This window comes from Megascapheus bottae, chromosome X (genome assembly GCF_031878675.1).
Source record: "Megascapheus bottae isolate mThoBot1 chromosome X, mThoBot2.hap1, whole genome shotgun sequence".
In the NCBI taxonomy this organism is placed as follows: domain Eukaryota; kingdom Metazoa; phylum Chordata; class Mammalia; order Rodentia; family Geomyidae; genus Megascapheus; species Megascapheus bottae.
The window spans coordinates 105,522,854-105,535,520 of NC_143547.1; the positions used below are offsets into that span (position 1 = coordinate 105,522,854).

General features: G+C 43.2%; 1 protein-coding gene across 2 annotated transcripts in view; it reads right to left on the reverse strand.

The window, feature by feature from the left end:
• The window catches only part of Gab3 (GRB2 associated binding protein 3), a 64,884-nt gene extending 63,078 nt beyond the window's left edge, over nt 1-1,806 (reverse strand). For both annotated transcript variants that reach the window (XM_090326230.1, XM_090326229.1), the window contains exon 1: nt 1,735-1,806. In XM_090326230.1, coding sequence (XP_090182356.1) covers nt 1,735-1,806 — 72 coding nt within the window. The remainder of the gene's footprint in view (nt 1-1,734) is intronic.
• Between the last annotated feature and the right edge of the window lie 10,861 nt (nt 1,807-12,667).

A 12,667-nucleotide genomic window follows, 5' to 3' on the forward strand; every position in this document is an offset into this window, starting at 1 on the left:
TCAAGTGTTAAGGATTATGTAGTGGAATGTTGATAAATCTCATCTGGGTTGTCTATTTCTTTAGGCTATATGATATGCAGTGTTGCCATAACCCTATTTTACCGCTGAATAATAAAGCACATATGGCAGCAGATGTACCCATCTAGACATTCCCAAATTTATGGACAAGCATACTACTAGGGAGTACCAATTAGAGATGTGTTTGCATTTATGTGTGCATGCCCGTGTGTGTGCGTGCGTACCCGTGTGTGCGTGCGTGCCCGTGTGTGTGTGTGTGTGTGTGTGTGTGTGTGTGTGTGTGTGTGTGTGTGTGCATGATGTTTCTAAGGCTTAAACTCAGGGCCTGGTCACTGTCCATGAGTTTTTATTCCTGGACGGTATTGTTCTAGCACTTGAGTCACAAGTGTATTGGGTGTGTTTTGTTTGTTTGTTTGTTGTTTTTTGGTGTGTGTGATTAATTGGATATAAGAGTCTCAAGGACTTTCCTAACATTGCTGCTGGAAACTCTAATTTTCCGATGTGAGCTTGTTGAGTAGGTAGCATTATAGGTATGAGCTGTAGGAATGGGGCTTCAGTTATGCATGTTTGATAACTTTGTGCTAAGCAGAATAACATTCTTGTAAAATTCTATTACAGAGTCGACATTACAAAAGACGTTTCCAAAGGCTTCTAAGAAGAAGGCCGTGTGCAGGCCACAATAGCGAATGGGGCTGTGCTCATGAAGAGCTATTGTCACAAATTGTGGAGTTTTCATGTGTTAATGTGTGTTTGTAGACTATCACGTTATTAATCTGCACATTGTATGTACTCTTAAATGTAGTGAAAAAATGCTAGTGACATTTGGTAAAGCAGAGAGATACAGGAGAGTACTGGAAGCTATTCTGAGGCTTAAAAGGAAAAAAAAAGGAAAAAGCCCTAATATCTATTTATATGCAAGTCCCGGGGGACTGAAGTGGTTCTTCCTAATGGCTGCAGAATGCTTCGTAGCAATCAGGTCTTTCTGTGGAGTGCTTTCTTAGCATGTTACGTAGAGAAGACAATGAAGTTTTGCGCGGTGTGGTGCCTATTTACACATGCAATGGGATGTGGCGGGCGACATGCTCTTCCCCGGGTCCCTTATTTGTTAATAGTAAAAGTCGGTGGTTCCTGGTGGACTGGAAAAGCGCGGTGTCAGCATAAAGCAGAAGCTGAGAAGATGAGGAACGCACTGGGTCTAGCTAGGAGTCGAGACCAGAGTGTGGTGCGCAGTTATACAAGAGCATTCATGGGAGCCCTAGCGGAACGCACGAGCCGCCCGGCCTGCTGTCCCCACGCAGGTTTCTTCCCGTCCCCTGCCCGGCCCCGTGGGTGGACAGTGCGCCTGAGCTCCATTCCCTGCTGGCGACCCCGGGAGTCTTGCGAGATGTTTTCCTGGCCGCTGTCGCGCCCAAGCCTCGCCAGGGATTTCAACCCCGACCACCTCCCTCTGCGGCTGCCACGGTAACGCGACGGTGTGGGACCGCTGCGTTCGGCCGGCGAATGCCACTGGCCCGGGCCGCTGCGGGGCACTGCGCCCACGCCGCCTCGACGGGCGATTTCGCTTTCCCTCCATCGGCCTCGCCTGCAGCCCAGCGCTGGGAGCGGCTACGTTTGGCGCTCTCCGAGCCCCGGGGCTGTCGAGGCCACGGCGCACCCACCCTGTGGCCAGGGACGCCGGGCCACGAAGGCCACGGGGGAGACGGCCTCCCTACTCACGTAGCGCTGCAGCTTCCTCTCAGGGGGCGACTTGACGAGCCAGCCGGTGCACACAGCGTCGCCCGCGCTCATCGTGGCCACCGCCGCTGCTTCCTCCAGCTGGGCTGGCCGCCTGCGGCAGGAGGAAGTCTGGCCAGGGATGCCGCGGGGCGGGCCCAGCGCCCGCCCGCCCGCCCGCCCGCCCGCATAGCGCCGCCCCGAGCGGCCGCCGCAACCCCCACCTCCTGCAGCCACGGCCCCGGGGGAGAGCGCGCGCGCCGCCGCCGCCCGCTGCGCTGCCCGCTGCCGACCCACACGCTGCGCACAATTTGACGGATCTCCTGCCCTCCCGGCAAGCGCAGTGTCCTCAGGGGTTGTGACCCGCCGTGGTCCCTCGGGGGCCCAAAGGGCTGTACCATCAGCCCAACCTGGCACCCGCAAGATCGCACACGCGCGCGCACACACACATAAACACATAACACACACACACACACACACACACACACACACACATTCACACGCGCACGCGCTCATGGACCTAACGGGCCCCCATGAAACGTGTTGCCTTCATTGTCATCCCCCGATCAGCCTGGCCAAGAGGGCTGGTCTGCTGGCCTGGGGCGCGGGGACACTGCAGCTAACCCTGTGACCCACATCTGCCATTTATATATAGTTCAGGAAGGAAGAAAAGAACGACTCCTCTCTGACTTCCCTGTTCCACTTGTTTGCCAAGTACTGGGGCTTTTTGCGCCCCTCCTCCAAAGATCGTTGCGTTCACTGATAAGCTCTGATGGCAAAACTGTCTAAATGTCCTAATGAGCACAAATGATCCCAATTCAAATGCAACGCAATTAGTAGGCTCTTTGACACGTAGGATTAAATGGTAATTCTGTGGCTGATAGTGCCACATAGTGGGCTGTATACTGTAAATAACAATGACGACCATCATAAACACCTACTATTTACCACAGCCTTCCTCACTGCAGAAAGCTAATCCTGATGACCGTCGTCATCGTTCTAAGTGCTTTAAAGCAGCACCTCACAGCTTCAGCACAGCTACCCTATGCAAAGGGATCCATTAGCATCTCAATGTTGCAGATGAGTAAAATGCAAAATGCACACATACCCACACTTACTAAATCAACCACCCCCAACCACCACCCTCCACTGTATATGAACATACATACTTCACAATGCCAAAAGCACCCATACTGTATGTAATGTGCAGTGCCATCACACCAACCTCCTGATACACACGGATCTTTTTTTCCCTGCTGTGAACCCCTACACTTGAAAATGGCATCCAGGGAGATATAATTCACAAAGAAGATCTCATCTCACCACCATGCATCTACAATTGCTGGCAGAAAGAATACTTTTATGGCACACTTCATGTCACTCTACAATCACGGTTCCATGGAGAAACACAACCCAGTCTACACGTTTGTCGTGAAGGAATTCATTTTACTTGCTTAGGTACTTTGCAAAATTGCTGGCAGTGCAGGAGCACTGCGATCAGGGGACATGGTAAACTTTGAGCTTCAAAGAACACTATCAGAATACACTCCAAAAGCCGCAACACTGTTTCTGACACAAAGCTACACTCCAGCTGCTGTAAGCATTCGCATCTCAGAACCCACCACAGGGACCATCCACCTCATCTCTGCCTTACAAACGTCACACCAGCGCAGATAATTAGCTACATTCAATTCACATCCAGAAATGTACAGTCAACAGGATACTAAACCTCTCTTTTAAGCTTTTTGACTTCTCCAATTAGAAAGAAAAGGAAAAAAGAAGTGGAGACACACAGAACACACCTGCTACTCAATATCCAAACTCCCTTTTTATACAAAATAAACTTACCATAGCAACAACGTACTCACACACGAAATTTACAACTATCTTTCCAAGTAACTAAAAAAAAATCCCTACCTAAAATGAAATATCAAATGTTCCATCCATCATTGCAGTTAACTCTGCAGGATACTTATGTCTCTCCATACCGTTCCATACCAATATCCCACAACCTACAGAAAAGAATGTAAACCTAACCTTTACCAACTTTTAGTTTAGCAGGTATAAAATATAGTCAGAAATAAAGTTCACACAAAGGAAAGGAGGAAAGCAAGATACAGGGACACAGAAAGAGAGATGAAGGAAGAAACACAGAAGGAAAGAAGGAGGGAGGGAGGGAGGAAGGAAGGAAAGAAAAGAGGGAGGGCAGGAGGGAGGGAGGGAAACAGGGACTGAGGGAGAGAAGGAGGAAAGGAAGGAACAAATGAACAAACGAACTAAAAAAGAAGGAAGGAAGAAAAAGGGATGATCTACCACTCTTCATTTATATGACTTGTCATGAGACTATAATTGTCATGTATAACCTTAATTCCTACTTAGTCCACATCCTCAGTAGTGTTGCTACCACAAATCACTATTAGAGGATTCCTCCAACTCAAGACAGTCTCCTTGAACCCATTGTTTATTTAAAAAAAAAAAACAACCTCTGTATCTACTTAATCAACAACAACAGCAAACACCTGAACAGATTCAGGAACAGACATGAGTTGCCTTTCCGTTCAGTGGCATAGAGAAAACCAAAGTCCTAATGAAAGTTGTGGGTACAGAGTGTGTTCTTACACATGCTCATGAGGGAACTAGCTCCAATTTTCAGCCCTGAATTCCAGAACGTATCAATTCTACCATCCGATGGCCACTAACTCAAGGTATTTATAATGATTTCTTGGCTAGACATGTTGTTTGTTATGTGAGCTATTGCACTCTGAACAACGGATTCACTAATTGGGACTTTTACAGAAATGTGAGTTTGAAAAAAAATCTCTGAACAAAGTTAGTGCCTATGAAACTGAAACAAATTGTTGCTTACTGTTGGTCATGTGTGTTGGCAGGCTGAGCACTTAGTGGTGCCTGTGACTAGATCAAGGGCTTCAGGAGTCTCAGCGTTCATTGCTCATTCTCAATCCTGACCTTACCTCTGTGGAAAACACTACTCCACCCTGAGAAAGGAAGAACACCTGAACACCAAATGTGTTTTTGCACCTGGATTCTCTTTTTCTCTTTTTGTTTAGAGAGGTTAAAGATATAATTCAGTGTGAGACTGTGCGTCTAGCATGCATAAGGCCTGGGGATCGCATCTACAGCATCACCAAAAATACTAAAATAGGTTTAGTTTGTCACTTTATTCAATATACTGTCAATATTATAACTGGAAGGACTTGCAGAAATAAATAGTGTTCATTATGACAAAAGAGTTTCTATTTCAATCATGCCATAATAGGTAAGCATGTATGCACCTAAATTATTCATTACGAAAAGATGAATGGCTTGAAAAGAAAACAGCCCTAAACAATTTTTTCAGAAAACAATGAATCTCAGATATGAGCACATATTTATGCATGGACATGAAAACCAATGATGAAGGTGCAATGCCCGTGCCTTTCTGTATCTCCCTCCTCTCTATTTCTTCCTCAAGTAAATCTAGGAACCATTTGAACTAAAACACTGGGCTGACATGTTACAGGTTTGTTCACATATAGGCATCCATAAAGTGCTTCTCTGAGAGTGATAGCCACCAAATTTTCACTTTAAAATTGAAATTTGGCTTTCTGTACATTTCTCATATGTTATGGAAAATTCTTGACATAACTTCTACTATACTTTAAATTATATGAACTACTGTCACAATTCCAAGTCAAATATTTCCCAATTCACTTCATAAAGCCAGTACTTCTGTGATGTCAAAAGAAAACAGACAGTTTAATAAAGAAATGAAAACCACAGACATAAACGTACCCAGAAAAATTCTCAGAAAAATAGGAAGCAAAACATCAAACAAATCACAGAATTGTACATTGTAACTTATCCAAGATAAGTGAGGCTTGTTTGATATTTGGGAAGAAGATATCAGAGGATTGAAGTTCAAGGCCAGTGTGAGTACTATGTTAGGGCAAACCCTATCTCAAAAAAAAGTGTGATTGTACAAGCTGTAATTCCTGCTACTCCTCTTAGGGATGTAGGAGGATCGAGATCTAGGGTCAGTCCAGGCAAAACAAAAAGTAGACTAAAAGGACTTAAGCATGGCTGAAGTGCTATGAATTTGTATAGAACCAGAAAGAATGTGGTCCTGAGTTCAACTGGCAGTACTGCTTCTCCAAATCAATCCAAGTTGTCAGTAACTAGGCGGTCAAAACCAAGTCACATACTCATATTAAGTAATACAGAACAAGCATATGAAAGACTCTAACAGGAGTTTATACAAAAACTTACAGTAAACTGGAAGTAAGGGTATAGCTTCCCCAATTCGTTCCAAATATATAGTACAAGCAGTGCATATGGTCCCTGCAATGGAGGAAGAGAGGCAGGCTCCACAAAACCAAGGGCTTGTATCTATTTGTATTTATGAAATGACAAAAGGAAGTACTATAGTGCTCTTGTTCTGTAGTGGAACTTAATTACTATATTGAAAAATAAAGTTGTAGCCAGGCACATTGGCTCATGCCTACAATCCTAGCTACTCAGAAGGCTGAGATGTGAGGATTAAGGTTCAAAGCCAATTCGGGCACAAAAGAATGTGAGACTCGTATCTCCAAATATTCAGCAGAAAACTGGAAGTGGGGCTTGGCTCAAGGGGTAGGGTGGTAGCCTTGAGCTGAAGAGGGACAGTGTCCAGGCCCAGAGTTCAAGACCGATGACCCACAAAAAAGAAAAGAAAAGAAAGAAAGCAAAAGTTGTGCATTTCTCCCTCAAAAAATTTTATTAAAAATTATAACTTGTGTATTTAATGATGACATCCAATACTGTCCTCTTAAAATTGGAAACATGACCACCAGCACCAAAATAAAGAACTAAAAAGTATTTGTATGAGGCCAGGAGTTTGGCCTAGTGCTAGAGTGCTTGTCTAGCATGCATGAAGCCCTAGGTTCAATTCCTTGGTACCACATATATGTGGTATTTTTTCTATAGAAAAAAGCTGGAAGTGGTACTGTGGCTCAAGTGGTAGAGCTCTAGCCTTGAGAAAGCCCAAGGACAGTGCTCAGGCCGTGAGTTCAAGCCCCAGGACTGGCAAAAAATAATGTATTTGTAGCAGGACAAGTATATATACTTTTGCTACTCTTATTTGACACAGTACTACAAGTTAAGGCTAGCGCAATAAGATAAGAAAAGAAATGAAAGGCATATAGATTGAGAAGAAGAAAATAGTCTTGATTTGAAGTTGACAATCATCTTCCTAGAAAATCTCAATGAACCTGTAACATAGCCTCTAAAGTAATAGGTAAATTTTACAGAGCTGTAATATGCACAAATCTACAATCTCAAAGCCTCTTTTTTCTTTTTCTCTTAAATTTCACAATGGGGTTCCAATTCATCGGTTTGAGTATAATGTTCTCCCCAACTCTCCCAACCCCCCTAGCCCGCTTACACTTGCCAATATATACATTGAATATTATGAGTCTTTTCACCCCCCCCCATCCTCTGCTTTCATCAGCCCTTCTCTCATTGACTGCCCCCTCACAGACAACATATGTTCCTGTTTACTGGTATTTATTTTGTCAGACTATGTTTGTTGTTCCAAGGAATGACAGCACTGGAATCCACCCTGCCCTCCACCCCCGTGTATAACATACTTTAGTCAATTTGCCCATATCTCTATATGACCCTGTATATGTTTCTATATATCTTTATAATTTAGATCTTACTTCCACATGACAGAAAAAAATGCATCTTTGTCTCTTAGCCTGACTTATTTAGTTAATGTTATTTTTTCCAAGTCCATCCATTTCTCTACAAATGATATAATATTCTTCCAAACAGACAAGTAAATTTCCATTGTGTGTGTGTGTATAGACACACAAGTATTACATTTTCTTAATTCATCTGCCCATGCAATGCACAGCTTGTAGGCTGTTTCCATAGCTTGGCTATGGTGAATAGTACAGCAATGCACATTGTGTGTGCAAGTATCTTCACTGTATGTTGGCTTTACGTTTTGGGTAAATGTTCAAGAGTTGGATTCTTGGACCATCCCTGCCAATACTTGTGGTTTGTGTTCTGGTTGATGGCCATTCTTACTGCGGTGAGATGGAATTTCAATGTTATTTTAATTTGCCTTTCCTTTATAGCCAGAGATGTGGAGCATATTTTGATGCATTTATTGCCCATTTTTAATTCTGAGAAGTCTCTATTTAGCTCCTTGGCCCATTTATTGAATTATTGATTCTTTGAGGATTTAGTTTCTTGAGCTCTTTATATTCTGGATATTAGGCCATCATCCAATGTATTGCTGGCAAAGATCTTCTCTCATTCCCTCTGACTTTTTTTAAGCTTAGATACCGTGTCTTCTGCTGTGCAGAAACTCTTTAAATTGATAAAATCTCAGCCAGGCGTGGTGGCCATGCCTATAATCCTAGCTATTCAGGAGGCTGAGATCTGAGGATGAAGGTTCAAAGCCAGCCCAGGCACAACAGGACCTGAGACTCTTATCTCCAGTTAACCTCTAGAAAATGGGAAGTGGGGCTTGGCTCAAGGTTAGGGCTGGGGCTGGGAATTTGGCCTAGTGGTAGGGTGCTAGCCTATCATGCACAAAGGCCCGGGTTCAATTCCTCGATACCACGTACATTAAAAAAAGGCAGAAGTGGTGCTGTGACTCAAGTGGCAAAGCTCTAGCCTTGAGAAAAAGCAAGGGCAGTGTTCAGGCCCTGAGCTCAAGCCCAAGACTGGAAAAAATAAAAATAAAAACATTAAAAAAGGGTGGGGGTAGGGCAGTAGCCTTGAGCTGAAGAGCTCTGGGACAGTGCCCAGGCCAAGTTCAAGCCCCATGACTTACAAAAAGAATCTGTGTGTGTGTGTGTGTGTGTGTGTGTGTGTGTGTGTGTGTGTGTGTGTGTATAGCTTTTCTAGCATCACCTGTATTTCATGATGGCCAAACAGTGGCTAAAGGAATGGTCTTCCGTTATAAAATTCTAACCACAAAATGAGAGAATTGAAGAAGACTAGGAAACCCAAATTTTGTATTTCTACATAATAGATCTAAGTACTCCAATGACTGGGCCACATGAATCTCAATCGGTGTTGGTATCATAGATGCGTGTACACACACACACACACACACACACACACACACACACACACACGCAATCTACTCAGCCCTTTCCAAGCATGTTCTTACCCAGGTAGAAAACTCAACCTGAATTTGACAACGTCTCTCACTCTTAAGGACAAATTTGTAGACAATTCAGAATACAGCAGATATAATATGTAGTTTCACAAGATGTCATTATCCATGCTCTTACTATTGGAAGTGACAAAGTGGAAATGGCTTGGCTTTTTCAAAACAGAAAAGGGGGAGGGCCTGTTCTGGAATTGTATTTTTTTTCTGATGGTACAGAGGGAGCCAGTGCCTCATGCCAATCACACGTTCAACTAGTGAACTATGTCCCTGGCCTAATCCTGATTTTAAATGAAATGAGATACATAGCAAAAAGGAAAAAAGCAAAAGACATATACAAATCAATACTGTATGTGCGCCACATCCATGTCTGAACAGACAAGTTATAAAAAGGCATCTTTGAGGAAGTAGAGCTGTGGTTCAAGTGGTAGAATATCAGCCTAGACTGAAAAAGCAAAGAGAAAGCTTGAAGCCCTGAGTTCAAGTCCCAGTACCAGCACACACAAGTGTACGTACACACACACACACACACACACACACACACACACACACACACACGCAAGCTTCTTTGAGATAATCAGGAAAATTGTGCCTTAGGCGACATTAAGTGTTTTGAATATTGTTAGGTGTGATAGTTTTTTACAAGTCCTTGGCTGTTTGTTAGAAATTCATACTTAACCTGAGAGGGATAGCTTTATAAACCCAGCTACTGGGGAAGTGGAGATTAGGGGAAGAGTGGTTCAAGGCCATTCCAGGCACAAAAAGAAAAAGTTATTGAGACTCCATGTCAATCAGTGTGTGAGAATGATGCTGTTAGGTATTGTCTGAGATCACCCAGATGTGCAGAATGATTAAATAGGAGGATCATAGTTCAGGGCCGCCTGGTAAGAATGCACGACCCCATCTGAGAAATGACTAAAGCGAAAAGGGTTGGTAGCATGGTTCAACTGAGAAAGTGCTTGTCTAAGTGAAAGGCTCTAAATTCAGCTACAGCACCACCAAAAGAAGGAAAAGGAAATCCATTCTTACGTATTCATGGTGGGAAAAGATAGTGTGTACCATTTGGTTTAAAAACTTCCAGATGAAGGTACTGTTAAGTCCTGAAACAGAAAAAGGACACAAGTAAAAAACGTTGAGAAATGGGAATTAAGTTACCAATTGTAATAGTCAGCTTTTCATTGCTGTGACTAATATGTGTGAAATAAACTTTAGCCAGGCACAGTGGCTCACGCCTGTAATCCTAGCTACTCAAGAGGCCAAGATCTGAGGATCAAGGTTCAAAGCCAGCCAAGGCACAAAAGGACCTGAGACTCTTATCTCCAACTAATCTCTAGAAAACAGGAAGTGGGGCTTGGCTAAAGGGTAGGACAGTAGCCTTGAGCTGAAGAGCTCAGGGACAGTGCCCAGGCCCCAGAGTTCAAGCCCCATGACCCCACACACACACACAAAGATGAAATCTCATTTGTCAATTCTCTCTCCTATTTGTTGAGCCCTGTTTGTGCCTGTGCCAATAAGTTCTCATGTTTCTCCTATGCCTTTCTTTAGTAGTTTGAAAGTTTCAGATCTTAACATTCAGGTCTTTTTATCCATTTCAAATGGATATTAGTGCAAGGTGACAGTGAGGGATGCAGATTCAGTCTTCTCCATATATCTATCCAGTTATCCCAAAACCATTTGTTGAAGAGGCTTTTTTTCTCCAACATGTCTTTTTGGCTAGCTTGTCAAATATCTCCTGCTTGTAGATGTATGGGTTTATTTTTCCATCTTCCAGCCCATTCCATTGGTCTTCAGGTCTGTTTTGGGGTCAGTACCAATCTGGGTTTTTTTTCTAAGGATTGGTAGTAAGGTTTGAAATCTGGACCTGTGATACTACTAGCATTGATTTTATTTACTTTTTGTCTGTCCAGAATTGTTTTGCCTATTTGGGGCCTTTCCTGGTTCCATATGAAGTTTTGGATTGTTTTCTCTTTCTTTTTGAAAAATGACATTGGGATTTTGATGAGTACTGCAATGAGTTTGTAGCTAGCCTTTGGCAGTATGGTCATCTTCACAATGGCAATTCTGTCAATTCAGAAATATGGGAGGTCCTTCCACTTCCTGACATCTTCGATTTCTTTCCTCTAAGTTTTATAATTTTCATTATATAAGTCCTTCAATTCTTTTATTCATTTATTTAATTTATTTATTGTCGGTTATGGGTCTTGAACTCTGGACCTAGGCGCTGTCCCTGAGCTCTTCAGCTCAAGGCTACTACCCTATCCCTTGAGCCACAGCACCACTTCTGGTTTTCTAGTGGTTAATTGGAGATAAGAGTCTCACGGACTTTAGTGCCTGGGCTGGCTTTGAACCATGATCCTCAGATCTCAGCCTCCTGAGTAGCTAGGATTACTTAGGCAATTTTGATGCAACTGCAAACAGAATTGTTTTCCTGATTTGATACTCCAGCTGCTCATTATTAATATAATAATGTGAGTTGATATTATGTCCTTTTACATTGCCAAGGTATGGATCCATTCCATTTTCCTTTGGCAGTTTCATTGTTTCAAGTCTTATAATAAGGTTTTTTTGCTTGTTTGGTTTGTCAGTCCTGGTCCTTGAACTCAGGGTCTGAGCACTGTCCTTGGACTTTCTCAAGACTAGGGCTCTACCACTTGAGCCACAGCACCACATCCAGCTTTTTCTATGTATGTGGGACTGAGGAATGCAACCCAGGTCTTCATGCATGCTAGGAAAGCACTCTACTACTAGGCCACCCTACTGGCCTACAGTAAGGTTTTTGTTTTGTTTTGTTTTGTTTTACAATAAAGGTTTTTGATACATTTCAAATTGATTGGTGTACAGGGTGAGAAATAGGGATTTAGTTTCAGTTTTCTGCATATGGAAACCAGACTTTTTCCCCAAAGCAACGGTTGAAGGTTGTCTTTCTTCCAGTATATGTTTTTGGCTCCTTTGCCAAAGATCAAGTGGCTATGTTGCTTTATTTTGAGGTCTTCTGTCCCATTGGTTTACAAGTCCATATTTGTAAGCACTCTACTATTTTTGTTATGTTTTCTCTGTAATCTAAAGTCAGATACTGTGATACCTCACCTTTTGCTCAGTATTGCTTTGGTTATTGGCAGGTTTTGTGCTTCCAAATGAATTTTAGAATTAATTTTTAATTTCTGTGAAAAAAAATAAAAAGAAAGATAAAAAGAAAGGCCATTTTGGGCAGGGAGATTGGCCTAGTGGTAGAGTGCTTGCCTAGCTTGCACAAAGACCTATGTTTGATTCCTTAGTACCACATACACAGAAAAAGCTAGAAGTGGTGCTGTGGCTCAAATGTTACAGCTCTAGCCTTGAGAAAGCCCAAGGATCGAGAGAGAGAGAGAGAGAGAGAGAGAGAGAGAGAGAGAGAGGAAAAGCAAAGCAAAGCCAAGCCAAGCCAGGAGTGTGGCCTAGTGGTATGTTGGGAGCCGAGTACAGGGTCAGGCTGGCCCATGAATCTGCATCACTGAGTAAGATAACCACACAAAGAAATGAGCTGTCATGTATGAATGTCATGCCTAACTTTGAGCTATATTGTCGGTATTGTGAATCACTTTCTGCTGAGACTTGATTACCATTGGGTACGAATGTGTTATTGCTTTATCCCTCTCTGCTGAGACCTATAGTGAGAGTACACACGTGGACCTCCCCCACCTGCCCACCCTTGTGCTGATAGGCTCCTGCACCCTGTATTAGCTGAATGGACTTCCTCAGTAAACAAGCTCCTGCCTTGATGGGCCTCCCTGA